The sequence below is a fragment of the Tachysurus vachellii genome, chromosome 8 (assembly GCF_030014155.1).
Source record: "Tachysurus vachellii isolate PV-2020 chromosome 8, HZAU_Pvac_v1, whole genome shotgun sequence".
Taxonomy (NCBI): domain Eukaryota; kingdom Metazoa; phylum Chordata; class Actinopteri; order Siluriformes; family Bagridae; genus Tachysurus; species Tachysurus vachellii.
In genome coordinates, this window is record NC_083467.1 from 20,315,757 (window position 1) to 20,343,578 (window position 27,822).

A 27,822-nucleotide genomic window follows, 5' to 3' on the forward strand; every position below is an offset into this window, starting at 1 on the left:
GGATTAAGAGTGAACATTTCAGAGTTCTACTTTCTCTGGAAGATAAACGACATTGTAATCTACATGCAAAGGAACATTTTGTGACACGAGTTGCTATTCTCTTTCTCTCACATATCGGGACCGCAGACATCTAGACAGAATAGAAGCAGGTGTCCCGAATCGCACAGGGCACACTAAATAGTATGTGTAAGTAGTAATGACACAAACTGTGTGCTGCAACACCTATCACTATCATGCTCTCGTCTGATTGGTTAGTGGCTCTTGCCAGTCGTGTAGGTGGAATTCTTTCATGCCTGAAGCTGCTGTTGAAATCTGGGGCCTGATTTTGACCAGACACACCAGACCGGGACAGTGGAGGCTGAAATGGTTAAGTCCCCAAGCACCAGTTGCACCAAGCTGTCACTGTTGGGGCCCTTGTGCAAAGCCACGAACCCTGTTTTATCATATCATAGCTCACCCTGGACTCTGAGTAAAGCGATGAATTTCAACGTGTTGTAAAGTATTCAGGACAAATAAAGGAATTTCAATGCAAATTACAAAGCTAAAAACAAGGATAAGCGTAATGCGATATCTCAAGATGGAGAAAATATGTAACTGTGTAAATTTTATGAAGTATGAAAAACTTCAGGACCGTAATAAAGAAGCTCTGCACTGAAGATCGCGTTGGGAATGCAGCGAGAATTACTCTTAAAAACTCTTCATTCATTTAATTAATCTGACCCTCAAAAATACACTATGGCAATGCCAGAATTCCTGACAGAACAACAGGTAATAAACGTGGCTACGTGTTCATTTAAGTAGTGGAGTGCTGTTTTATTTTTATTTATATATATATTAAATTAAATTAAATATATATATTTTCCCGCACATCATTTTTCGAGTCTGTGATATGGAGAACGCAGGGCGTGAGCATGTATTATTAAGACTGTATCAGGTTAATACAACATTTAAATCTCCTGCCAATATTGATTTTCTCACTGTGATAGCAGATATTGATCAGCTTTGACCGCTAGTCGATGGTATATACGGCGTATGAGCCATGCTGACTGCTGCAGCTATTTATAGTCTGGGTTTCCTGGGCTGCAGTGTAGAGCTGCTCAGCAGCAGATTCTGTATCACTGCAGCCCCAGAGCAACAGCAGGATCATCTCACTCCCGGTTTACGGCACTAAGATTACACAGAGCCAGAGGCTAGGTGAGGCCAGGGCCTTATGAAAATCGTGTGCAAGAGGAGATCTGGGCAATTAGCTTTAGTCTCTGCACAGAACAGCAAGTGGGACAGAAATAAACAAAGGAGAAAAGTCTAAGCCAGATGCAGATGCAAACCTAAATGCATGTTCGGTATCTGTCGAAGGACGCTTATGTCTCTCCTTCTGCATGTCGAAGTAAACAGAATTGACTTCCAACCCCAAACACATCGCATCCAGTGCCCACTTCACAGACTAGACATCACCCAGATGTCAATACACGCACTCACGCTTGTGCATGAACACACTCACGCTTGTGCATGAACACACTCACGCTTGTGCATGAACACACCCACTCACGCTTTCTTCCCTCTTAGTCAAAGTCACATTTACTAGCACATGGCATGGATGAACACTTCGCCCATTAAAACTGAAGAGTAGACTTAATATTTTCCACAGCCCTGAATGAAAACAGAATTTTTTTTTTTTTTTTTTTGGACCGCTGGTTTTGGGGAACGCCAAACGTAACTGCTGCTGCTAGGCAAATCATGAAAAAAGAGAGAGAGAGAGAGAGAGAGAGAGAGAGAGAGAGAGAGAGAGAGAGAGAGAGGGAGAAAAGGGAGAGAGGGGGAGAAAGAGAGAGAGGGAGAGAGAGACTGATCAATGTTCAATGAGATGTGAATGGCACTGAAGTAGGACACTGCAGGCTTGGAGAGCGAGCAAGCGAGAGAGAGAGAGAGAGAGAGAGAGAGAGAGAGAGAGAGAGAGAGAGAGAGAGAGAGAGAGAGAGAGAGAGAGAGAGAGAGCACTCACACTCATTTTTGTGGACAATTAACACAACTAATGCTTAAACTATTTTAACTAATGTTTAAACTATTTTAACATTTTTGTAAAAAATAGAAATTTGAAAAAAAGTTGTAAAAAAAAACAAAAAAAAAAACCTAAAAATAGAAAATAGTTCTATTTTGAACTGTTGTGAAATTCTTCATTCACACCTAACGTTGTATTCCTTCATATAGACATGACTTCTATTCAATGCAATCTAAAGAACTCGATTATATCTGATTTATTTGACTAGACCAACAAATGTAATCAGAATTAAAAATACAATGAACTGTGCAGCTCATGTTTCATGTGCTGTTTGTGTTGTAATATGATTTATTTTTTTTGCCACATATGTCAGCAGGGTAGATTTCTGACATCCGATTGGTCAGCTCTGACAGTAGTTTGGGTTGTGAGGGGAAATCGTAGGATTGCGAGGAATTGTTTGAAGAGCTCTTTACGAGAACGTGTGTGATTATTGATATAAGTTTTCTGTGAAGACTTCACTTGTCACTTCACACCCCCTGGACATGGTAGCGTGACAAGTTGTTTTATTTCCATCCAAAAAAAAAAGAGAGAAGTGGTTGAAAGAGACTGTTTACATCTAGTCTAACAGGAACTTGTTCTGAAGCCATAATATGCAACATAAGTGTGTGCTGTTTTTTTAATGAATACAAATAAACTGTTAGTTTTGGCAAATCGTGATGGTATCGGATGGTACGGTGCACTTCAATAGGTGCTGTTAGTGAAAAGCAGTCAGTCATCATTGATTATATTCCTTATATACTATATACCGCAAGCCCTGAAGTCTTTTATTCCTTACACGTCACCTGTCCATTGATCAAACCCACACTCTTTGCAGCATTGTAAGCTTTTCAAATGATCTTCCACATAACTCCTGTGGCAAACAGACCTGAAATAACATGCAGAATGTAAACACACTGGCGCACACAGGAAATGTTTCCCGCTATTGGAAGGAAACTCTGACACTGTTCATCGCATTCGCAAAGTCTCGCTGCTTGGCTAACGCAGCCTGGAGACTGATTAGCACCCTCTCGCCATTGCTTCGCTTAGTTCGTCTACCCACTGCTCATTTTCTCATTACGTTTCTGTCCTGTTGGTTTATATTAATGTAGCGCATTTCCACGTTCGCCTCATCTCTCTATCTACCTCACTCTTTCTCACGGTGAATGAATGATGAGCCCCCGCATGACTGAACCAGTCAACCAGAACACCTCAGCAACGTTACACTCACTGCAGTGCACAGCCTGCATACTTCTCTTCCTCTCTCTCTCTCTCTCACTCAAACACGCACACACACACACAACAATGCAACAATGCAACACAGCACTCCTCTAAAGAGAATGAACATAAAGCTCTTGTCAGTCTCCCGTGTATGCATTCTGTTCAAGGATGCACTGTGAACACAAACACGCAGCGTCCGCCTCTTTAACGTACATCAGCACCATTCAATAAACCCACAGTTCATGTCTACAGCGTGTCCGCCCACTCGCTCATTCATACATGAAAACATACACACATGCTTTACAAAGCAAGGAGCAAAAAGCTCTTACCCATTAGTTCTTCAGTTCCGAGTGAAGAAGCGGCCGCTTTCCAAGCGGAGCAGTGTAAAGCCGCGTGCCCAGGACGCTTAAACAGTCCACAGCAAGCGAAATACAACCGAGTCTCTCTCTCACGTTTCTTCTCTTCGCTGTCTCTCAATGAGCATGCTCTGCTCTCCCTCAGGCACTGTCTCTAGCTGCCTCCGTCTCCTCCTCCCACTCTCTCTCTCTCTCTCTCTCTCTCTCTCTCTCTCTCTCTCTCTCAGCTGGTGACATCAGAGAGCCGTTGCAAGCATGCCGAGTGTTTATGTGCGCCGCTGTTGGTTTCCTGGAACGCACGCCAGATTCACAGAAGGTCCAACCGTCTCTCTCATTTTCATTACTAATGGGAGTACATGCTGCAGTACGGCCTTTGAGCAGCACCCAAAAATAGAAGCCACTTTAACAAAAGATCTACTAAAGGTTTACAAAATTCAGTCGAGCAATGATGCACTATTAGGCAACATCATGCTAACTCTCATATATTTGTTAGTTTAATGTTTAAACTTCCCATCTAACAATCTAAACTTACAGCTTCTAAGTTAGATTTCACCAGCACCCTAAAACAGCTTATAAGATCATGCATGTGGAAGCTCTTTTCTGTTTTTGCTCCTGCCATCCAGAGACAATGTCCTGCTCCTGCCTTACAAACACCACAGGTTTCTGAACCTGCAATCCTGAGGCTTACAATGTTCTGCTCCTGCCAACCAGAAGCCAACAAGTTTCTGCTCCTGCCACCCTGAAGCCAACAAGTTTCTGCTCCTGCCAACCTGAAACCAACAAGTTTCTGCTGCTACCAACCTGAAACCAAAAAGTTTCTGCTCCTGCCAACCACAGGCCAACAAGTTTCTGCTCCTGCCAACCTGAAGCCAACAAGTTTCTGCTGCTGCCAACCTGAAGCCAACAAGTTTCTGCTCCTGCCAACCACAGGCCAACAAGTTTCTTCACCTGCCAACCACAGGCCAACAAGTTTCTGCTCCTGCCAACCACAGGCCAACAAGTTTCTGCTCCTGCCAACCACAGGCCAACAAGTTTCTGCTCCTGCCAACCACAGGCCAACAAGTTTCTGCTCCTGCCAACCTGAGGCCAACAAGTTTCTTCACCTGCCAACCACAGGCCAACAAGTTTCTGCTCCTGCCAATCTGAAACCAAAAAGTTTCTGCTCCTGCCAACCTGAAACCAACAAGTTTCTGCTGCTGCCAACCTGAAACCAAAAAGTTTCTGCTCCTGCCAACCACAGGCCAACAAGTTTCTGCTCCTGCCAACCTGAAGCCAACAAGTTTCTGCTGCTGCGAACCTGAGGCCAACAGGTTTCTTCACCTGCCAACCACAGGCCAACAAGTTTCTGCTCCTGCTAACCACAGGCCAACAAGTTTCTGCTCCTGCCAACCTGAGGCCAACAAGTTTCTTCACCTGCCAACCACAGGCCAACAAGTTTCTTCTCCTGCCAACCACAGGCCAACAAGTTTGTTCTCCTGCCATCATGAAGCCAACTAGTTTCTGCTTGTACCATACTAAGTCTAACAATGCTGCTCCTGCTAACTGGAAGCGAACACATTTCTGTTCCTTTCATCCTGAAGCTAACAAGTTTCTGCTCCTGCCAATCTTAAGCTCCCCTCCAAGAGACTTGTACTGAGGTCTTGAGGCCTATAATAAATCTTATCAATCTTGCAATCACAAAGCCCACAACCTGCTGCTCCTACTGCCCCAAGGACCACAAGCTCCTGCCCCATCTGGAAACCCAAAGGCTCCTGGTCCTGCCCCTGCCATTCATTTCTGGACTGGTGGTAATAATCAGTGTGCTTCCTTAAAATATGTGCTCAATAAAAAAAAATCTCATTGTAGCATCTTGTAACTCACATATACAGAATATCTCCATAGTGGAATTTATTATTAGTCTTTGCCATGTTGCCAATTAATATATGAAACGAGTAAATGGGAGCTGAGCTGTAGTTAGAAGTCCTTTTTCTCCTATCGATTCAATGAACTGTCAAATAAGAACAGTGAAGCGCTCGAGTTAAAACTTTCTGAGTAAGTTCGGCTCTATTCCCAACATATTGTACGATCAAATTACTGGGTGTGTAATTCTATAAAACTCCAGTGCACCAGATGTCAATGTAAACAGCTACAGCAAAGAGCGTGATCATACAAACAAGTCCTCACACGTACGCTGGGTAAAACCGAGCAGTTAGTGAAGATATACAGCACAGTAAAGAGGTAGATAGATGGATATTTTCAATAATTGCCCACCTTAAAATGCAGCTAATAAATCTAGGTGACTACAAATGTGTTCTTCTTTAGAAGGGGACAAAGAAAGAAAAAGGATTGTGTCAGAGAATGAGAGCGAGAGAGAGCGAGAGAGAGAGAGAGAGAGAGAGAGAGAGAGAGAGAGAGAGAGAGAGAGAAAATACTCTACAAAAATCAGAATTGGAAGGAAAACAGTGATTAAGGCTGTCCCTTTGAATAATGTGCATGATGAAATGAGTTGGGGTTGGGGAAGACATTTTAACGGCATTAGAAATGAGGTGATTAGACTAGAGATGGATGAAGCCATCAGGACCACTGGGAACAGGAGAAGCAATATTCCCTCTTTCACTCCAAAATGCACACACACACACACACACACACACACTTTTTAACAGAACCATCCAAGTGACCGTACTCTGTGCATTCAGCCTTAAATGCTTGAGAAGGGAAAATACTTTGCTCCTTGTTTCTTTAAGAGTGTAAAACATCTAGTTGGATGAACAGGTGCTGCATAGAAAGAAAGGAGTAGAGCAGGCAGGGTAAACAGTACGGCAGAAGGCTTGGTCGTGTCTCCTGGGAGTGGCATAGAAGAAAGAGAAAAAAGGAAGAAAGAAGGGACATGGTGCTAGGGCCTGCACTTAACCAAGTGGCAGATCAATGGCACATTTACTCCAGCACGATTAATCAATAGCCAGCGTGTTTGGCTACGTGGGAGCAGGGAGAGAGCAATACTGCACTGAAATAAATATCCCACGGATCACTTTCACGCAGAGATGTACAGCATCCTATAATGGTCAACACCCAAGAGCGATGACAAACGCTGCTCTCTGAAGAGCCCGAGCAGCAGCATCTGTACAGCGAGAATACACAAACTGTCCTAAACCTTTGCAAGACATGAATCAGAACAACTTCTGCTACCAGTCAGGATTAAGACACTGTCTGTCAGAACAAATGATAGGATTTTGAACGAAAACTCGGCTTATCGATTAAACCAAAAAACGAGACAGAAAAACTTTTTGCTTGCTTTTTGATTTTGCCTTGATGGTCTGTCTGCAGAGATCACATATCAAATGGCTGTGTTTTTTTTTTTTCTTCTTTACACTGAAAGTCATTCTTGGATCATATTTTTAGATGCTAGAGAAACATACAATGTATTTAGAAAGTGTTCATCCACCATTGGGTTTTCTGTTCTAGAATGCAATGCAACATGGATTCGAGTTCCTTTTTTTCCTTCTCAATCTACACGCAACACAATGTCAAAGCAAAAGCAAGTCTTTAGAGCTTATTGCAAATGGATTTCATTTACATTTAGTATTTACAACCTTCATGCAGTAATTTAAAAGCACCTTTGGCAGCTTTTTTGTCTTCTGTCTTCGGGTTGTTTCTCCCATTCTTCTTGGCAGCTCTTCTCAAACTCAATCAGACTTAATGAGTGTCTGTGTCCGAGCATCTTTACAGGCATTACATGGAGCTCGAGTTTAGGTTTTTTGATGTAATCAATAAATATTAATGTATGAAGGGGTCTGAACCTAATCTGAAGTCACTATACAGTATTTGAGTTCAGGAAAGATGACAGTTGTTCTTTTAAGCCTATATATAGTAGTAAAATATAAATATATACAGTAGATTCAACAGAGCTGTTTCGAAGCGAGTGGATTTTTATGTAGATCGTCGGTTACCTACGAGACGAACCTAGCGCTAGCATAATATCAGGGGAAAACGACTAACACGAATAATTCTTCGATCATTTTCCTCAGGATTTTTTCCTCAAGAAAGCAACTTTTAATCGAACTTTACATGGATGTTGTAGATATGAAAGCATGCCGTGACACGACTGCTAAAGCCTGTGGCACCACAGCTTATGTGTGAATTAATATCTAAAAGCATTCAAATAGTACATAGTTACTACAAAGGTGGACATGTGGGGGAAAAAAATGCTAGTCATGTGAGCACTTACTACCTCAAACATACGCACACGAGCGGTTGGAATCTGTCGCTTCCAAACCTGATGATCTGTAAAATTATTAGTAGCAAGGCCAGACAGGTCAGCAGGCAGAGAGTTCAGCTTCACTGCAGTACTTCTCTGACCGAGTGAACCGAGCTGAACTTTCAGGTGGCTTTATACACCCTGAAGGCAGCTGTGTGGCCTTTTAAACTGACAGTTTAAAAAGAAAAAAGAAAAAAAAAGAAGAAGAAGAAAAAAAAAAACACCTTATCTACTTCTGACGCTACACACACAGCTATGCTGCAGATAATATCCACATGCATGCACACACCCAGTGATCACACTGATAACACACTCGCAGACGTAAAAACGCACAAGCATGTACACACAACTGTAATTTCGATCCAACCGTCTGGGAAGGAACTTCAGAAAAAGGGGAGTCTTCCATGTCCGACTCGCATTTTTTCCTTTGGTGCAGCGCCAAACTAGAGGACATGTAAATGCGCTGTTGTAAATGGAGTTCCCGTTCCATGAAACGCCCGTGTGATGACGGCTCGGAAAGCTCCACGGATTCGCAGCCTCTTGTATGCTTGAACAAATAGAATTTATGGAAAGCTATTCAAAGTTAAAGGAGGAAATGGACAGCTCAATGGTGATGTATAGACAGAGTAAAAGAAAGAAAGCGGCGAAGTCATTGCCGAGAGGAATGAAAGAAGATTTCCCAAAAGCCGAAGCTGAACGAAGAGACAGAATGACAGATATGCTACAACCCTCAGAAATTTTCTCCCTTAGGATACAGCCGAACACCGGTGTGAGAAATGCTGTATCATTCATTATTAATTACTGCTCTTGATGGATTCCTGCCGTCTCTCTCTCTCTCCCTCTGTAACAATGTCTTTCTGAATCGAAGAGTAGGCACTGAAATCGGGTGCTTCAGAGAGATATAGTGGAATTTCATTCTAATAAAGAGGAACATGGTGAGAAATGCATTAGCCACTAGATCTAGTGCCATGTGACATTATTAATACTTCAACACTTCAGCGTTTGCCCTTTCCGTTATGTTTTGAGAATAGCACAATAAGAGCAGGTCAACTGGTGAAATTCTGGGTGTGGAATAAACTGTCCGTCTGATCTGAAGCATGCCTCAGTGTATTGCTTTCAATACTTTTCACCCTCATTTTTAAGATCTGGGTCCAAACGTTCGGGGAGCTCGTGAGTCGATGATATAAGGAGTAGTCACGAGTGGAGAAAGTGAGCAATTCCTGCATTGAACAGAACCAACTTTGGGGATTTGGGCCAGCTCCAGCCTCAACGCTCCCTCAAGAGCCGCAATTATCACATTTGTGGAAAAACAAGGTTTGGAGCAGCTTTTCTCGGTTTAACAGGGCTGCTCATTTAACAGGGTTGTCTAATTATATCACCCCAACACTCAGCTACCTCGTCTTCCGTCATGCTTGTGTCGCTGTGGAATTGTTCAGCAGCCAGATACGTGCTCCAAGAGGGGTATGAAGCTTAGAGGAATACTCCAGAGTTTTTGTCTTCGTCTCTATTTACTTCACTGGTAGTGCATCATAGAATTTGCACTAGATGTGTCATGAGAGTGAGCATCTGTCAAGTCCAAAAGCACATGTCTGGGCACACACTAGAGTTGTTATGGTATGAAGGTAAGTCATTAAGTATTATTGTCTAGCAAATCGTTATTATATCCAGTCAGGTTTCTTACTCATTCGGTTCTCGTCCCTTTTCTGTCTGGTTGCGTCAAACCATAAAATGCACGCTGGATTTTGCAATGCTTTGCCTTTGGATTAAGTTATATCTTTGCTGCCATGATCATGTAACACAATAAACACAATTGTACACACATATTACATATACACGAGGATGTACACAGATTCTGTAATGCATTCGAGAAAGCTGTAAAGCTAAATGTTCTGAATATCTCCCTCAGCTCGCTTCTCCAGCGTGTCTGTCTACAACGTGGGACATAAAAGATCCTGCTGGTCATTTGAGTTATACAGACAAATAATGATGGAGTATTCCTTTAACACGAGCTCAACAGCCTCAAACCTGTATGCTACCTGTGTGAAGAGAATCCTGGATGTATTTGCAGTAATGTATTTATGCCAGAAGGCTCATGTTACTAAATCCATCACACTCTTCCTCAGCATCTCCTTCTCAGCACAATGTGGCTGCGGTCCATTAGTCTGGTGGATTGTGCATTCAGCGGAGTGTGGATTGCTCATCCCTGCACTACAGTGACCTACTGAACACTCGCTCCACCCAATGAAACAACAGCAAGCGGTCATATTAGCTCATGTCCCTGTAGACGACATCAATAATGTATGTGCGACGAACTGGATGTGGCTGAATGGCTTTTTAAAGTTTTATCAGACAACAACGACAAAAAAAACGTGTTCACGTTAATAGGCATAAATCATCATGACAATGAAAAAAAAAAAGTTTGTATATTAAGAGCTCAGCGTTACGACCTCTAACGCGCTTTTATTTCGATGAGTGACGGGAAGAAAATGAAAACAAAGGAGAACGATCTCTCTCGCCTGTTCTTAATGCAGCCCCGATCCGCGCTTGTCGCTTAGTACCCGGAGAAAAGTAACTTGAGGAGCAAATAAAGTTAAGAAATAAGGATCCGTATTTGATTCCTCTTCCACTCCAGAGAGTGTGAGGAAGATAAAAGGGGTCATGGCCTTTCCGCTAACCCTCCTCCCGCAGAAGAGGCTTCTCACATACAAAATTCAGCAGGCTATAAAAAGGAGAGGGAGAAATTGCTTCGAGTGAGCCTCAACAAAGTAGCTGAAGTAGATTAAAATGTTAGCCACCCAACTGGAAGACAAAATCAAGGCTGACTTGCAGATGAATGATTTCAAGCGTTAAGGAGGGGAAAAAAGAAAAAACGTGAATAAAACCAGACATCAGCTGCAGTTGTTTACATGGTCTGAGTATGTCCTGGGTCGAAAGCCACATGATGAACAACTATACGTTTTTGTGGCTGTTGTACAGAAACAAGAAATAAAAAAAAGAGCAAAAATGTGGAGGAGAGATTTTTTGGGGGAGTCTTGGGAAGCAGGACTGAAATGTACTGCAAAGAGAAATGGATGTCTAGCACAAAGACTAGAAACAGCTTTTTTGCTGTTCCTTACAACTTTTTGAGTTACTGGTCCGGTTTGCACTGCGTTTCAATCCCATAAGATGGACTGTAATAGTAATTTGTTCAAAGGAAAAGGAGCGTGAATATAAAAGATTCTATTTTTTATCTGATGTGAGAATGACTTAACAGGCTAGCAAGATGATTTCCCTATCACTTTCATTATCATTCACAAATTTAGATCTATCTATTCTCTATACTGTTTATCCTGATCAGGGTCACGTGGAGCCTGGAGTCTATCCCAGGGGACTTGTGGCACAAGATGGGGGCCACTCTGGATGTGGTGCCACCCCATTCACATACTCTTACACGGCCATTAAGCCATCACACTGGACATTTTAGAGATGCCAATCAGAATATAACACATGTCTCTGGAGGAAACCTCAGATGAACAGGGAGAAAGTGTAAGTTACTGTATACACACTGAGGGTGGGAGATGGGATTCAAACCCCCAACAGTGGAGGTGTGAAGCAAACATGCTAAAAACTAAGCCGCTGTTTATCCAACATCTCAGTCAGAAACTACTACATCAGACTGTAGTATATTGCATCAGATTGTGAAATTGTCAAATCCAAATCACATTGCGTTGTACAGTGTAGGTTTACACCCTAAATGCAGGTAACTGCTTCTAAAGGCAATATTGTTCTTACAGTTTTCCTCCTAGTAGCTGTTGCTCTTTACTGGTTTTGCAACTTTTCATATCAGGAACAGAATTTTGACACAATTAGGTGACACTGTGTACAGGACACAGTAGTGTGTTCCTGGTGTAGACGCTAGTGAGTCAAGTTACAGCACCTTTATTATCAGGTTTCATTATTTAAGCTGTCTAATCCATCTCTCACACAGACACCAGACGCAAACCCGAGCTGCTCTGGATGCTATGCAAATCTGCTACGAAGAGATGAAATAAAAGAAAACGAGCTCTTCGTTAAACTCCGAGCATAAAGAGTGAGATTAGAAGATGCATCACCAGGTAATAAACCTGTTACACACAAGCATCCCTACACACTGTTGCTCTATGCCTCACTCTCGCTAAGGTCAGATATCCTGAAACGGCATGCTATTTCATGGATGGAATGACAGCCCTGAAACCACCCCCCCACAAACACACACACACACACACACAGAGAGAGAACAGCATGTCTTGCATTGTGTGAGTGTGGTAACACAGCACAGCACTGAAACTGCACGCCTTCGTATTGATCATGCAGGACTGAGGCTTGTGCCCGGCTGCCTCTCAGCACCATTACGGCAAAATCACAGGCCTGTCTTCTGTGATTAGACTCAATCGTGTAATAAAATGCAATTGGAGTGCATTATGCATCGCTGGCCTCAGAGCTTTCACAGCTAAATCGGATTGGCAGCGCTGCTCAAAAGCTGCCATACTGAGGCAATATGGCTGCTATAAAATGACCAACTGATCAATTAATTAATCAATCACTCACTTAATCTGATTATCATTCAGTCACTTATTCAGGGGATACATCCATGTAATCGCATCATTTCGGATATGATCGCTATATCAGAGATCTGGGCAGTAACTGATATCTGATAAAGATTTGATACGGCCATCCTGGTGAGCAAGCCATCTTCTAAGGAGCAATGGCACAGGGACAGAACAACCGTTGTACGTTTCTGCGTATGAGACACGCCATGCCAGTCACCAACATCACGTTCACCGAAGGCCTACAATACACCTGTGGAGCAGAAACCGATATGACCTCACTGCAAAGAAATATCAGGGGAATATCACTTTACTAATCAAGAACTGGTTCAATAGACAACTTAAAAAAAAATATGATATTGCCATCACGTACATAACAACCCATGTACACTAAAAAAAGCTTGCAGGATTCACAGCTCAAAAAGAAAGCTACACAAAGCACTCCAAAACAAGCAACACCGCCCTTAAATACACTGGCGTCAGCATGAAGCTCGCTACAAACCAACAAAGACTGTATGATGCATGACACTGCCATCCATGAGGAATGGTATCGCTTCCAAATCTTCCAGCGATACAACAGTGTTTGTATTAAAAAAAAAAAAAAAAAGAAATATTAATGCAGTGGTACGTTAATGATAAAAATGAATAATAAAAATGTCATATATTTAATAGAATAAACATTAAACTAAATTAGTTATGGCACCTAAATCAAATATTTTACACTGAAGAAAAGAGGAAAAAAAAATAAGAGTTTTAAAGATTAAGAATATTTTAGCATGACACACTCACTCTCCCTCGTTCGCTTTTTCTCTCTCCCACTTTCTCTCCCTCTCTCACACTGCCCCTTTCTCACCCTCACTCCCTCTCTCTTTCTCTCCCTCGCTCCTTCCCCTCTTTCTCTCCCTCGCTCCCTCACTCTCTCACTGCCCCCCTTTCTCTCCCTTGATCCCCCTCTCTCTTTCTCTCCCTCTCTCACACTGCCCCTTTCTCGCCCTCACTCCCTCTCTCTTTCTCTCCCTCGCACCTTCCCCTTTCTCTCCCTCTCTCACACTCTCGCCCCTCTCTTTCTCTCCCTCAATCCCATTCTCTTTCTCTCCCTCGCTCCCTCACTCTCTCTTTCTCTCCCTTTCTCACACTAACCCCCTTTCTCTCCCTTGATCCCCCTCTCTTTTGATCCCTCCCTCTCTCTTTCTCTCCCTCTCTCACACTGCCCCCTTTCTCTCCCTCTCCCCCTCTCTCTTTCTCTCCCTCGCTCCTTCCCCTCTTTCTCTCCATCTCTCACACTGCCCCCTTTCTCTCCATCTCTCACACTGCCCCCTTTCTCTCCCTCACCCCCTCTCTCTCCCTCGCTCCTTCCCCTCTTTCTCTCCCTCTCTCACACTGCCCCCCTTTTCTCTCCCTGGCTCACTCACTCTCTCTCTCCCCTGCTCCCTCCCTCTTTCTTTCTCTCCCTCTCCCTTTCTCTCCCCTGCTCCCTCCCTCTTTCTTTCTCTCCCTGTCTCTTTGTCTCCCTCGCTCCCTCTCTCTCTGCTCTCCGGACCTCCTGATCTATCCTGATGCTCTGGATGGTTTTCATCACTGAAACCGCTGGCTGCTGCTGCTGATGTCCCCACATTTACAGCCTAAAGATCCATGAGCTTACAGTGAAAGGTAGCACTTTTATATCACAATGAATAATTTTGCACTCAAGTCTCTAACAGTCAACTGCTGATAAGTTGATTAAAACAGACTCCATGTCCAAACTAGACTTTCCTGGTTACTTTTTGATCATTTAGACCCAGTTAGAAGAGAAAAATAACTTTAGAATCACACTCTCCGGTGTCAGCCAGATGAGGATGGGTTCATTTGAGTCTGGTTCAACTCAAGGCTTCTTCCTCATGTCGTGTCTAGGTTTTTTTTCCTCACCACATCATCGCTGGCTTGTTCATTAGGAATACATTTAACAATGATATCCACAGCATTTGGCAGACATTCTTATCCAGAGTGACTTTCATTTGATCTCATTTATACACCTGAGCAGTTGAGGGTTAAGGGCCTTGCTTGGTGGATAACAACTAAGCTACCTCTAAACTCATACATTTTTGTAAAGCTGCTTTGTGACAATGTCCTTTTTTTTAAAAACACTGAATTATTAATTCATACCAAAAAAAAGCATTCTGATTAAATGAAATCATATCTCAAAAAAGTGCACAGTAACAGCGCTAGCATGGAGGAATACAGCCTGCAGCTATGGGTAGAGCTAGCGGAAGTGAAACATGAATCTCTGTGCAAAGAAAAAAATTGTATAATTTAGCACAGCTTCTCAGACAAAATAATAACAATAAAAAAAAATAATAATAATAATTTTGAAATAGCCAAAGACACAACAATTGATTAAATACTTCAGGAACTTTTTGGTATTGTATTGTCTGAATGAGGAAGACTTGCATCTGTAGCTCAAAATCAACAACAAGTGTCAACTACAACTACTGTGCTGTAACCAGCTAGTTTAATTTTTACTGAAGCGGACAAATACGTGTGGTGATTAGCAGCCTAATAGACGTGAGGTAAATTCCGCAAACCTTTCGTTCCTTTTTCCAACAACGCATACTAATTTTAAAAAGGTCATGCACTGAAAGGATTGTTAGGTCTGAACCACTCAAAATATTCAGAAGCTGACTTTGCCCGAGGTAAAGGGCTACAGTTTTGGAAAAACCGTAAAAAAAAAAAAAAAAAAAAAAAAAAAGACATACACGTGCAAGTGAGTGAGTCAGAGATAAATAGAGATAAAGACAGAGAGAGACGTGTTCTGGTCCAGCAGAACCGAGGCAGCTGTCTCACAGCTCCTGCCTTCACCACTTGGCAGCACCAGGCTGAGGGCCAGTGCCAAGGCGGCGGACAGGGCGCCACTTTCAGTGGCCAATACAGGATGCTCAGAGACCATCTGTGAGGACTGGCATCAGTGGCAGCCAGCAACCGTCTCCCAAAAACACATGTACAGTATTCGGGTGACTTCTCATTACCAAAATAATGAAATAATTAAAGAAAGACAGGAAAGAAAGACAGAAAGAAGGAAAGAAAGACAAATAGAAGGAAAGACGCGTCTTTGACCGTGTCGAATGCAAAGATGATGAAGTAAATGTTTATTTTTATGGAAGTAGTATGTTTTCCACCAAGGGATGTCTTCGGGACAGAAGATTCTGCTTGCTCTAGAACATTACAAGCAGCATTATTTTCTTATTTTAAATTCATTTAAAATCGAGAAAGAAAATCCGTGAGAATCTGGCGTGGGAAAGGCTGATGATCTTAGCTGCATGAACCATCTGAATTCGTCTTGATTATGTTGAACTTCACTTAACTTTAATTTCTTCTGATATTAAATATCACTTTTATTAAAGTGTTCTCCGCTGTGGACTGCTGTACGGCTCGCTCGAACACGCTCCTATGAAATTTGGATTTTATGGCGAGTAATAAAAGCTGCATTTATTTTAAATATCGTGTCAGGATAAAAGAGATGAAGCGCACTGCTTTTGCTGTGAGTGAGGAACAAGCTGCTGCACTAAGCTGGCCAACATCCAGCCTGATCAGTCTATCCAGGGAGAGAGTGGGGGGGGGGGGGGGGGGGTTGTCAATGGGGCAGTTGTATGGCAAAACTGAAACAAGGGCATAGTGCCTGACTGTGACATCCCCAACACACCCACTCTATCCCCTATTGAGTAGGCAAGGTGACCCATGACAGCTCTCTGTGCCTCTCAGTAAGACAGAGAGCAGCATGTCACCTAGCACTAAACATGAAGCACTGCCCGGAAACACAGCATGGCCCAGCACACACACACACACACATATACACAAATACACATCCATACACACAATTACACACACACACACACGTGCAAATACACACAAACAGACACACGATTGCACACACACACACACACACACACGCATGCACAAACGAGTGCACTCATGAGTGCACACACACAAGTGCACACACACACGCACACGCACACACACACACACACACACGAGAGCACGCACAAACACATGTACACACATGCATGTACACACACAAACACACACACAAAGTATCAGGCTTCATGACAGCTGATTATTTTAACCATAATTCCAGCTACACAAATCAAACCAAGTCCAAGCCCAACACATGACCTGACTTGTTAAGAAAAGGCTTATTCCATAACGACTCGCCTGGCAGGAATCATTAAGCATCTGAGCGGTGTACTTCCCATTTCCTAGAAAAGGGATCGTTTCAAAGTTCCTGTACATCAGAGGTCAGTGGACGAGCCTGTCATAACGGTTCAATAAGGCAATATATTCCTCTGAGAGACGTGTGTAAAAACAGCAAGGGTCAAGACCTTCACTGGTTTTACAAGTAATACCACGTAGCCAAAAGCCTGTGTGTGTGTGTGTGTGTGTGTGTGTGTGTAGAAATTGAGAGCCAAGTCATTTCTTTGCCTGTCAATACTCTTTATATTTTTTCACTCCGAGCCCCTAGTACTGTTAGTACTCCAAATCGATGACTGAGCTTCGTGCTTCTTTCTGCGTCCCTCAGACCGGCTTCACGCACCCAACAACTAATTTCCAACTATTTTTATAATATTCATTATTTTACGTTAAAATACCCCACACAGGCAGGTTGCAATTGCAAGTCGTTCAGAACTGAAGTTAGCTGGAACTGCTAACATCCGCTCTATACAGATAAGCAAGTGGGAACTAACTAGAGTTTGTTCCTGGGAAGCTTGTACAAAAGAGGGACACGTGTTTGTGCATGTCCAGAGGTGAGTACTGCTCTGAGACATAATGAGTGCTGAGGAGAGGTGAAAGGAGAAGAGATGACGCAAGTGGCGAGGTTCAGAATACGTGTGGTTTCAACGAGGTTCCTTTTGTTGTTGTATGCTTTTTTGCTCTTTTGATGCGATAAAAACAAATAAGTGAAATCATTAAGACCTGCTACCAACATTCATGAACAGGCTGTGAATCTATTCTTGTTGTAACACAGTGTTGCTCAGTGCTCAAGTCTGATTGGCCACAAAGTGTTCATTCTGATTTGTTATCGTTTCTATAGTAACAACTCATTCACATGGGCTTATATAGTGGACAGGCCACACAAAATAATAATAATAATAATAACAACAACAGTAACAATAACAACAACAATAATAATAATAATAATAATAATAATAATAATAATAAATAATCCTCCTCATCATCATCATCATGTCACCCAGACGAGGATGAGTTCCCAGTTAAGTCTTAAGTTTTTGCTCATCACCGTAAACTCTGGCTTGATCGTTAAGGATAAATAAAAATTTTATAATTCAAATCCAATTTTTTTTCCCTAATAATTCAAATCAGAATACTTTATTAATCCCCAGGTAGAAATTGGGTTTGTTACCACACATCCGAGTCACCAAAAAAAAGAATACAAACATAGAGACTTGTATACACTAACATAAAAACAATAATAATACTACTAAAAAATAAAAAATAATAATTAAATAACTATATAGGTGAAGATGCTTTGTGACAATGCCCACTGTTAAAGATGCTATATAAATATAAATATACAAAACGTATACATGTTTGTGATTAATTTTTTGGTAACATAACAGGCTGCATTTTGTTGGGATTTTTAGAAGATCGAGATGCTGGTGAGATCGCAGTAATGATGCATGGTGCTACAATGTAAGTGGTGACAGAACTCACTCTCATCACAGTTGGTCTATGCCACTAAAAGTAACTATAATTGGAAAAGGAGCTGTAATTGATGGCAAACTGCTGTGGCAGCAAAGGAATAAATCACTTTGGGAAGTTATAGTTACTGGAAAATAATCATCTTTGGGCTGACGAGAGTGACTGTGTGTGTGTCAGGTCACACAGCACCTCCAGGTCGCTGCTTAATTTCCTATAATTGCAGAGGCTTGAGTGTTTTAGTGTTCCTGACAGACCATATACATAAATCTTAGTACAGATCTTAGGTTTAACGAGCGCTAGTCTGAGTATTTCATTAACCTTTAAAACAAAAGTTCTGTCAAAAGTTATGTGTTGTGTATAAAAGTAGGATTTGTTCATGTAGGCTAATGCAGCAAAGAATGATAGTGAAAGGAAATTTAATGTAAATAATAACCTCCAACATGTCACTGATTGTGTGTGTGTGTGTGTGTGGGCAGGAAAGCCTTTAAAAGAGTCATGTCTTGGCAGTCACTGTAACTGAGGGAGTGTTAGATTGAGATGTAACTGGTGTACTGCACCCACCCACATCCTTGGGCTTGTGGTGTAAGCGTGCGTTGCTCTGTGGCGTTGGCAGTTTGAATAGCGTGCTTCTGAATGAAGAAGCCAGGCTCTTACTTAGCCTAGTTAACATGCAGGCAAATCTGTCTTCATCCCCTTCATCAGGGGTGTCAGATCCTCCTCTTCAAAGGGCAAACACTCCACAACCATCACCCACACACTCACATACACGCACACACACACAGCTATTTCAAGTCTAAGTCCTTGTTAAAAAAAAACAAAAAAAAGTGTTCCTCATGCGACAGGTATATTACTGCCACGTCTATTGGGAACGGTGCTGGCTTTCCAGTGGCTCCACGTGGGTGTTTAACAAGTGGCCGTCTTTATATCTTACTTCATTTTCATTTCCTCTCACAGCAGGAAGCAGCACCGACAGCACTACTCCAGACTGCCGAAAAGGAAAAAAGGCTCTAGCCAATCAGTGCCAAACACAAAGACACGCGAACCGTCATCAACAGTCAATTGAGCACTCACGCAAATGAGCTGAGAGGTGGATGCAAATGCTGGCGGCCCCAACCAATCAGCCTGACCACAGACGAGCAGGATTACGTCATGTTATTCAAAATGCCTAATCGTATAAATTCCTGCTTAGTGTTTGGCACGAGACCGGAGTTGTGACCTTCACACTGATATGACGACTCGGTGGAAGAAACATTCGAGATGCGTGATCATGTCATCAGCGAGCCGTTAAAAATACATGAGCAGTGAGCAGAAACATGGTGTGCACACAAATATACAGCTTGTTGTTAGGAGCACGAATAAACTCAAACCACAATAAAGGCGTTCTTGTAGTTTTTACAGTCGGGATTGCATTTAAATTCGATTAAATCCTAAACTTCACAGATGACTTTCATACAGATTTGTGTCCTGGTCGTCCAAACTATTCAAACGAGCACTATTTATATGTTTGCCGTACTATTCTGCATTTATAATAGAGCCAGAGAGTTCTCTATCTTCTAATCTGTCACTCCACTGACACAGGAGTGGTCGAACTGTACATTATTGATAGACCACGATATATATTTATTTATTTATTTTTAAATGGCATTGAGGTTTGAATTAAATCCATTCAATTCAAGTCACCAGTCAAATCAGCTAATAACTATAAACAGTCCATAATAAATAAAATAGCTTTAATAACAGTGGGTTGTGGTTCAATTTCCACCACTGTATAATTTATTTAAAAAAAAAATACCAAAAAAAAAAATTACAAAAAATGAACATGAACTGCTGCTCTAATACGTAAACCTTTCACATTTCCACATTATTTGTGCATCTTGTAGTGTAAAATAATGAAAACTATTGCTTTAACCCTCAACCTCTCTCTGCTTTGTGTGTGTGTGTGTGTGTGTGTGTGTGTGCGCACGTTTGCGGCTCAGTGTAAGCTGTATTTAGGGCCGAGCAGAAACCCAACAACTATTACCACTGAGCAAACTTGGCTGACGGCTTCTTTTTTTTTCTTCTTCTTCTTCTTTTTTCTGCTTCCTTTGACGGCTCTTGGCTGTTGATTTTTTTTGCGTAGGATTTCAGACTTCACGAAAACAAAATGAAAAGAAAAATGGCAAGAAAAATTGTGCACCATTATATATTACCATTAAACATCTAAAGATCTTGAGCAAAATTAGTGATTAAATATGCAGGCTGAGGGACCAGGTTATATCGTCGACCTAGTGATTTTTATGAGCTTCACGCATGCTGAAGCAGACTCACAGCATTCCTGTGACATGGCTGTATGACTGAGGGCTGCTGCTGTCGTCACAATAAGCAGTAATGTTCTGTTAAGCACGGCCTTGTAATAATGCACTATTGTGTGTCTATATTAGTCCATAGTTACTGGCAGGTAAAGACATCCACAGCTTAATTAGTCATGCTACTGAAATATTTACAGTAATTCGGGACGTCTGGTATTTTCAGGACTGGATTTTCATGCTAACTATTTCTTTTGTAAACGGATATCTGCAAAATTCTGTATTAGCAGCTTAAAAGTAACATAATGCATGGTTAGCTAGTTGGCCAGTTAAGTGAAGAGTAAATAATTATTTATGTTGAGTACACTTTATGCCAGATTTTATGAACCCGTGTTCTAACCCCTAACTTTACTCATGCATCCTTCATTTTACTGCAGCTTTATGTTCATTCCTGCTCCAAGACAGATAGACATCAGCTTATAAACATTTCCTGGCCGTAAAATGCCAACACACCACAACAGAAGCCTGTGGACTTGCCGTTTCTGAGCCTGAATTCAGATGGTGTTATTTTCCAAACAAACCTCTCACATCACCGTACCTTTTATTATCGCTGATCCCAACCGGCTCAGTGTCTCCGATGTTTAGTGAGCTGTGTTTGTTTTGGTAACAGTAACAGAGTGGCTCACCCTGCTCAGCATTATGCCAAGTGATCCTGTGAATATTTAATGGAGCTCCCACACAATGAGAGCACAAAAATGGCTGTCACGCCCGGACTTCGGCAAGCTGTTCGCATGTATGACGTGCGTTGTGCAAGGTGATTTACTGGATTGCACAGAAGGACAAAGGAATACACACCTACGCGCACACACACATTACTATGTAAATACACCCAAGTGTACATAAATATCAACAGTAAACTTGTATTAACAAAAACAAACTGAGGAAGCCCGATAAACCTGCCTCAGCTTCATAAGACATGCCGCATGCCAAGTATAGCCCAATGACATCATTCTCACAAGAGACAGAGCGAGAGAGAGAGAGTGAGAGAGAGCGAGAGAGAGATAGAGAAATATAGATATGCATTATTTGTGCACTCAATACAAGTGATTCATATATGCCACTTATAAGTATTCAAATTCACACTCAGTACTGTTCACACCACTAATACAATAACACACAGAGAATTACCGATATGCCCACACACACAAACACACACAAACTACACTACTGTACATTGTATAGGACACTATTTTCACAAGCGGTAAAGTCAAACCTATTGAGATTGATATCGAATGGCTACATGTTTCACCCAAAATGAATAATAGATGATGCTGGATGCGGTGGTTTGATATTGTGCTGTGGTATTGAATGTTCTGATTACTGCTGAGGGACAAGAGCATGAACGAGCGCTGCGCGATTTGGCCAAGTGAGGAACCAGAAACAGAGTGCAAACAGTGGAGACAGACAGGGAAACAGAAAGGGAGGAAATGGAGGGAATGGAAGGAGACATAAAGGGCCTGCTGGTAGCAGGCTTGAGTCCAGGCAGGAGATCACACAGCCAAAATCACCCTTCAGCACCATCTGTTTCCTACTTGTGAGTCTGTCATAGTCTAAAGAAAAGGCATTTTAGGTCCCACACAAAAACTCACCCTTGGTCTAAACTCAGACCAAGCCCAGTACAAACACACGGTAAACTCACACAAAAACCCAGTCTACACCCAGTACAAACACACTCTAAACCCACACAAAAACCCAGTCTACACCCAGTACAAACACACGGTAAACCCACACAAAAACCCAGTCTACACCCAGTACAAACACACGGTAAACCCACACAAAAACCCAGTCTACACCCAGTACAAACACACTCTAAACCCACACAAAAACCCAGTCTACACCCAGTACAAACACACTCTAAACCCACACAAAAACCCAGTCTACACCCAGTACAAACACACGGTAAACTCACACAAAAACCCAGTCTACACCCAGTACAAACACACTCTAAACCCACACAAAAACCCAGTCTACACCCAGTACAAACACACTCTAAACCCACACAAAAACCCAGTCTACACCCAGTACAAACACACGGTAAACCCACACAAAAACCCAGTCTACACCCAGTACAAACACACGGTAAACCCACACAAAAACCCAGTCTACACCCAGTACAAACACACTCTAAACCCAACCAAAAACCCAGACCAAACCCAGTACAAACACACTCTAAACCCAACCAAAAACCCAGACCAAACCCAGTACAAACACACTCTAAACCCAACCAAAAACCCAGACCAAACCCAGTACAAACACACTCTAAACATAACCAAAAACCCAGACCAAACCCAGTACAAACACACTCTAAACCCAACCAAAAACCCAGACCAAACCCAGTACAAACACACTCTAAACCCAACCAAAAACTCAGACCAAACCCAGTACAAACACACTCTAAACCCAACCAAAAACCCAGACCAAACCCAGTACAAACACACTCTAAACCCAACCAAAAACCCAGACCAAACCCAGTACAAACACACTCTAAACATAACCAAAAACCCAGACCAAACCCAGTACAAACACACTCTAAACCCAACCAAAAACCCAGTCTACACCCAGTACAAACACGCGGTACCCACACAAAAACCCAGGCCAAACCCAATACAAACAGGCGGTAAACCCACACAAAAACCCAGACCAAACCCAGAGCAGACACTCTAAACCAACCCTAAGACCCAGTCTATGCCCAGATTAACCCCAAACCCAACACAAACTCAACCGAAAGCAAATCCAACTAAATCTAAACACTGTCCAACTAGACCACACTTAAAACTAGACCAAACCCAAGAAAGTTCTGGGTATAATCCACTTCAAACTCAAATATCATCTCTGCCCTGCCAAAAACATTGAAAGTATAGTCCAAATCCAGCCTAAACATAGCCCAAATTTGCTCTAAACCCAAATCCAAACTCCAAGGCCAATCCTACAATCCAACCTTAAACTTAATTTGACGGCAGGTCAAGCTTAGCCAAAACTGGGCCACATCAGAAATCCATATAATCCATACAGACCGCTCTCTCAGCTGTCAGAGGATGCTGTCATTTTTTTCCCCTAGCAACGGGAGAATTGACTACACTGACCTATATGCATTATGTCCTGTGAAGGATGCATTATTACATTATGACACTATTATAATATAGCAGTCACTGTTCATTTCCTCCTAACGGAAGCTGCCAGTATGTTGCTCTCTGCACATTCGAGCACATGTGTAGGTGAGACAGACGATCCACACATACGTCCATGCAACAGAAGGAAACCACTTAAAGACTAAGCACTTTCCTGTGGCAAGCCAATAACACCCAGTATCTCCAGCACAGAGAGAAATAGGTGGTGCATGTCAAATACTCTGCAGTCTTTATGCCTGGCTCTGCTGGAATAATAATAATAATTCTCATGCTTTAGGCACAGAGAGAAAGAAAGTATTTCCTCTTGCTGTTGCAGGGAATTTGGCAGACACTGTCTTTTTCTCTCTCGTACTAGCAGTTTGGACCTTTCGTGTTCTTAAAGCAAAACAAAGGTTGCTTTAAGGATGTCCATTAGCAGAGGCTTGCTATATAAACAGAAATAGGAACAGCATAATAATATACTGTTCTATAAGCTGGCTGAACTCGTCACGCCAATCTAAAGCAAACCTATATCACACACATACATAAACACATTGATAAGAAGAAGATAAACAGTCCTACCAGAGGGAATGTGGTTGAGTCCAGACGGCTTGAGAAGCTCCAGAGACTGCTCTTTACTGGGAAGGCTATCTGTGGGAGAGAGAGAAGACAAGCATTCAGAAATGATCTGGTACACTGACGATCAGCCAGAGTACAGATGTGTGAAGCATCACACCGACAGAAACACGGCGAGAAAGAGAAACAGGGCAATACAAACGCATAAAGACACACAGACACACACACACACACACTCAGAGAGGGAGGGCATTTAAAAGGAAGCGACATTACAGGAAAATAACCTGTTGGAAAAGAATTTGCATTACTGTTCACACCACTGTTAAAATAACACAGAGAATTACCGATGTGCACAAACGCGCACACATACACACGCACGCACACAGACACACACACAGACACACACACAGAAACGGACACCCCCTTTAAATATACATTAAACAATCATATAGCTAAAGAAGTAACTAAACAGCTTCATCTTGTAAATAAACTCCTTTTTTTTTTTCCAAAGTAAAATGTATTCTGTATAATAAAACAAGTTACAGAATGGCATTATACCAAAAATGATAAACAAGCAAAACATGTCTAATCTCTAATTAGAGATTACAGGGTGTTTAATGCGGCCAGGCAGAAAGCATTCAGAAGTTGATTATTTTCCAATCAATGCATATCATAAAGCGTTACATTCCATTTAAAAACATCAGTGTCTCAATTTTTATTAAAGAATAATCTCAAAATTGTCAGCCATATTTAGTTGTGTTTTATATCATCACCTAATGGATGAACTAATTATAAACAAAAGAAAGAAAGAGCGAGAGAGCGAGAGCGAGAGAGAGAGAGAGAGAGAGAGAGATTAGAGCCGACACTTGAGACTCCTTCTAAAGCACTAAATTACCTCAGATCAAACTTCACAATATCAATGTCTTCTAAACAAGTACCAGGGGAAACAGCCACCACAGATGATACCAGAACACATAACATAAACCTGTGAATTGTCTTGTAGCTGGAGCGTCTGGTCAGAGGATGCTGATTCATTCTCAAAAAACAAACTAACTAACAAGGAACCACATGCAACCACAGAAACACAGACTGTAAGCACAAACTTAAGGAAAACTGACTTGACATTACTGAGTATGAGCTGCTTTATTTAAAATATAAAAATAAAAAAAAAAAAAGTTCAGAACCCTGACACAATGATCTAGCTGTTCCTCACACCTACACACTGATGGATGAGCCCAGAAGCACAAGCTTTACAAAGACAGGCAGGCATTTGACTTCAGCAAAAAGCCTGAAAAGAGCACCAATTATAGTTCACACAGAGAGGGAGTGTGTGTGTGTGTGTATGTGTGTGTCTCTAGAACATACAGCAGGTTATAAGAGGGCAAAAATGTCTATGCTCCGACGTCAGCCATTCCAGACACAGAGCTCGTATCCAGCTCTACAGTCAGAAGCTCTGAGGGGGAGGAAAAGACCTTCCACCACGATGCTCCTACACAATCCATTCACGTCTACACCGAGGACAGGTGATCCATGCAGCCGAGGTGTCCTCGTCCGCATTCTCAAGAAGGAAAGCACGGACATTCAAAAACCTCCCCTTTGCTTTTCATGTGATTCTGGATATATTAAGCAGTGGGTTGTACAAGTGACCCAGGAGCAGGAGACCAAAGCAACATTATACTTTTTTTTGTGAAAGATGGGGGGAAAAAAATGAGTAAGAGAGTGTTAAGCTCAGTCCTACAAGTGGTCTGAGCTGCTAAACCTTACAGACACACACATACACAGCCATCTGGCTACTACTTAGTCACACTAGTCAAACCAAAACTTGTTCCAAACCATTATTTCCCCCTCTATATTAATTCATACATGGTTTGACATGTCAGTTCCACAAAACATGGCAGAACAAGCGCCCACACTTATCCTTGTGAAGAAAAAAAAAAAATCCAAATTCTATGAATATGCAAATTAGAAATGCCTCCAACACTACACACAATCCCTACTTCCCCTGGCTAACTGTACTGAGTGGCCTGTATTTGCATAATGTACATGATAGACTTATATTTTATATGTTAGGAATAAAACACAACAAGGTGTTATTGTTCTAGAAAAATAATGATTGAGAATTCGTTCCTTTATTAGTCAATTGAAAAGTCATAGTTTACAATCCACCATTATGCTGATTACATGAATGTATAACCCTTAGAAATGGAGGCAGGTGATGCACACATCTACTATATAATAAAAACATGCTTTAACGTGTGCTTTTATTTACTGTGATGTGATGCTGAGCTACTGTTGTGCTTTTATTTACTGTGATGCTGAGTCCCAGGTGTTTTATTCCTTCACAGAAAAGCTCACCCACTGCTCAACAATTAAATCGAAAATATTAGTCAACAACGTCTTAGATTGTATGAACTAATGACTTGTGTAAGATGTTGGTCTAGGAATAAGTCAGTATAGATCCATGTTCAAGGAATCCGAACGTAGAGAATGCAGAAGAACCCTAACAAAAGAGAATTTCCAGAGTATGGAATGAAGAAGAACCCAAACAACAGAGGAATCCTGGAGGACAGAATGCAGAAGAACCCCAGCAAGAGAGGATTCTCAGTGTAGGAAATGAAGAAGAACCAAAGCAAATGTGAAATCCCAGTGGAGTAAAATCCAAACCCCTGCCAAAAAGGAATCCCAGTCCAGAGTATGTACAAGAACCCCAATAAAAAGGAAACCATGAGAGAGAATGCAGACGAGAAATCCTAAATGGAGAGAATGAAGAATTCCAGCAAAAGAGGAATTAGAGTGGAAGAAATTCAGAACCCTTACTAAGAAGGAATCCCAGTATAAAGAAAGCAGAAGAACTTTAGCATAAGTAGAAGAATTTCAGAAGAACCCCAGGAAAAGAGAAATCTAAGGGTAGAAAATGACGAAGCACCGTAGCAAATGTGAAATCCCAGTTTAGGAGAATTCAAACCCCTGCCAAAAAAAGGAATCCGAAATGGAGAGGATGAAGAATGCCAGCAAAGTTGGAATAAGTGTGGAGGAAATTCAGGACCCTTACTAAGGAAGAATTCCAGTGTAGAGAACGCAGAAGAACTTTAGCATAAGCAGAATCGCAGTAGAAGAATTTCAGAAGAACCCCAGCAAAAGAAAAATCCCAGTGGAACCACTGAAGGTACAGGTACAGACTTGCACAGCAGGCAGAGTTAACTCGGGGTACAAAGCGGCATGACTGGAGGCAAAGCCACTTTCCGTTTCTGTTTCTGACTTTTTCCAGGCTGCCAGACTGCAGGCATGATTAATACATGACGGAACACAAGAGGAATGAAAAATTCAAAAGTGAGCAACCCCCACCCCAGTGGAATGGTTACTAAAGAAAGATGCCTCCACGCTCCACAGGCAGGCCTAATTTCTGTCTGACAGAGGGAAGAATAAAAAGACGAGCAGATGGGGAAAAAGCCGAGGAGGAGGAGGAGGAGGAGGAGGAACACAGAATGGAAGTTGGTTAGTTAGGTTTGTGGATCAGGGCCTTGTTCTCAGGCTCGTCTCACTCCTTGATCTATTTCTGGATGAAGACTACTCATACCATAATAGCATTTTAATTAGCCCACCATGCCAGAACATCCATCATGCATCACTCAGTGAAAGCCTGCTACTAAAATATCAGCAAAAAAAAAAAAAAAAAACAATGTTCAGTGCCGAGC

General features: G+C 41.9%; 1 protein-coding gene across 6 annotated transcripts in view; it reads right to left on the minus strand.

Moving 5' to 3' along the window:
* The window catches only part of hdac4 (histone deacetylase 4), a 165,994-nt gene that overhangs the window by 77,170 nt on the left and 61,002 nt on the right, over positions 1-27,822 (minus strand). For 5 of the 6 annotated variants that reach the window (XM_060876831.1, XM_060876829.1, XM_060876836.1 and 2 more), the window contains one exon: positions 24,134-24,202. In XM_060876831.1, coding sequence (XP_060732814.1) covers positions 24,134-24,202 — 69 coding nt within the window. Of the gene's footprint in view, positions 1-3,582; positions 3,775-24,133; positions 24,203-27,822 lie in introns of those variants that run through there. The other variant, XM_060876834.1, reaches the window with a different exon arrangement.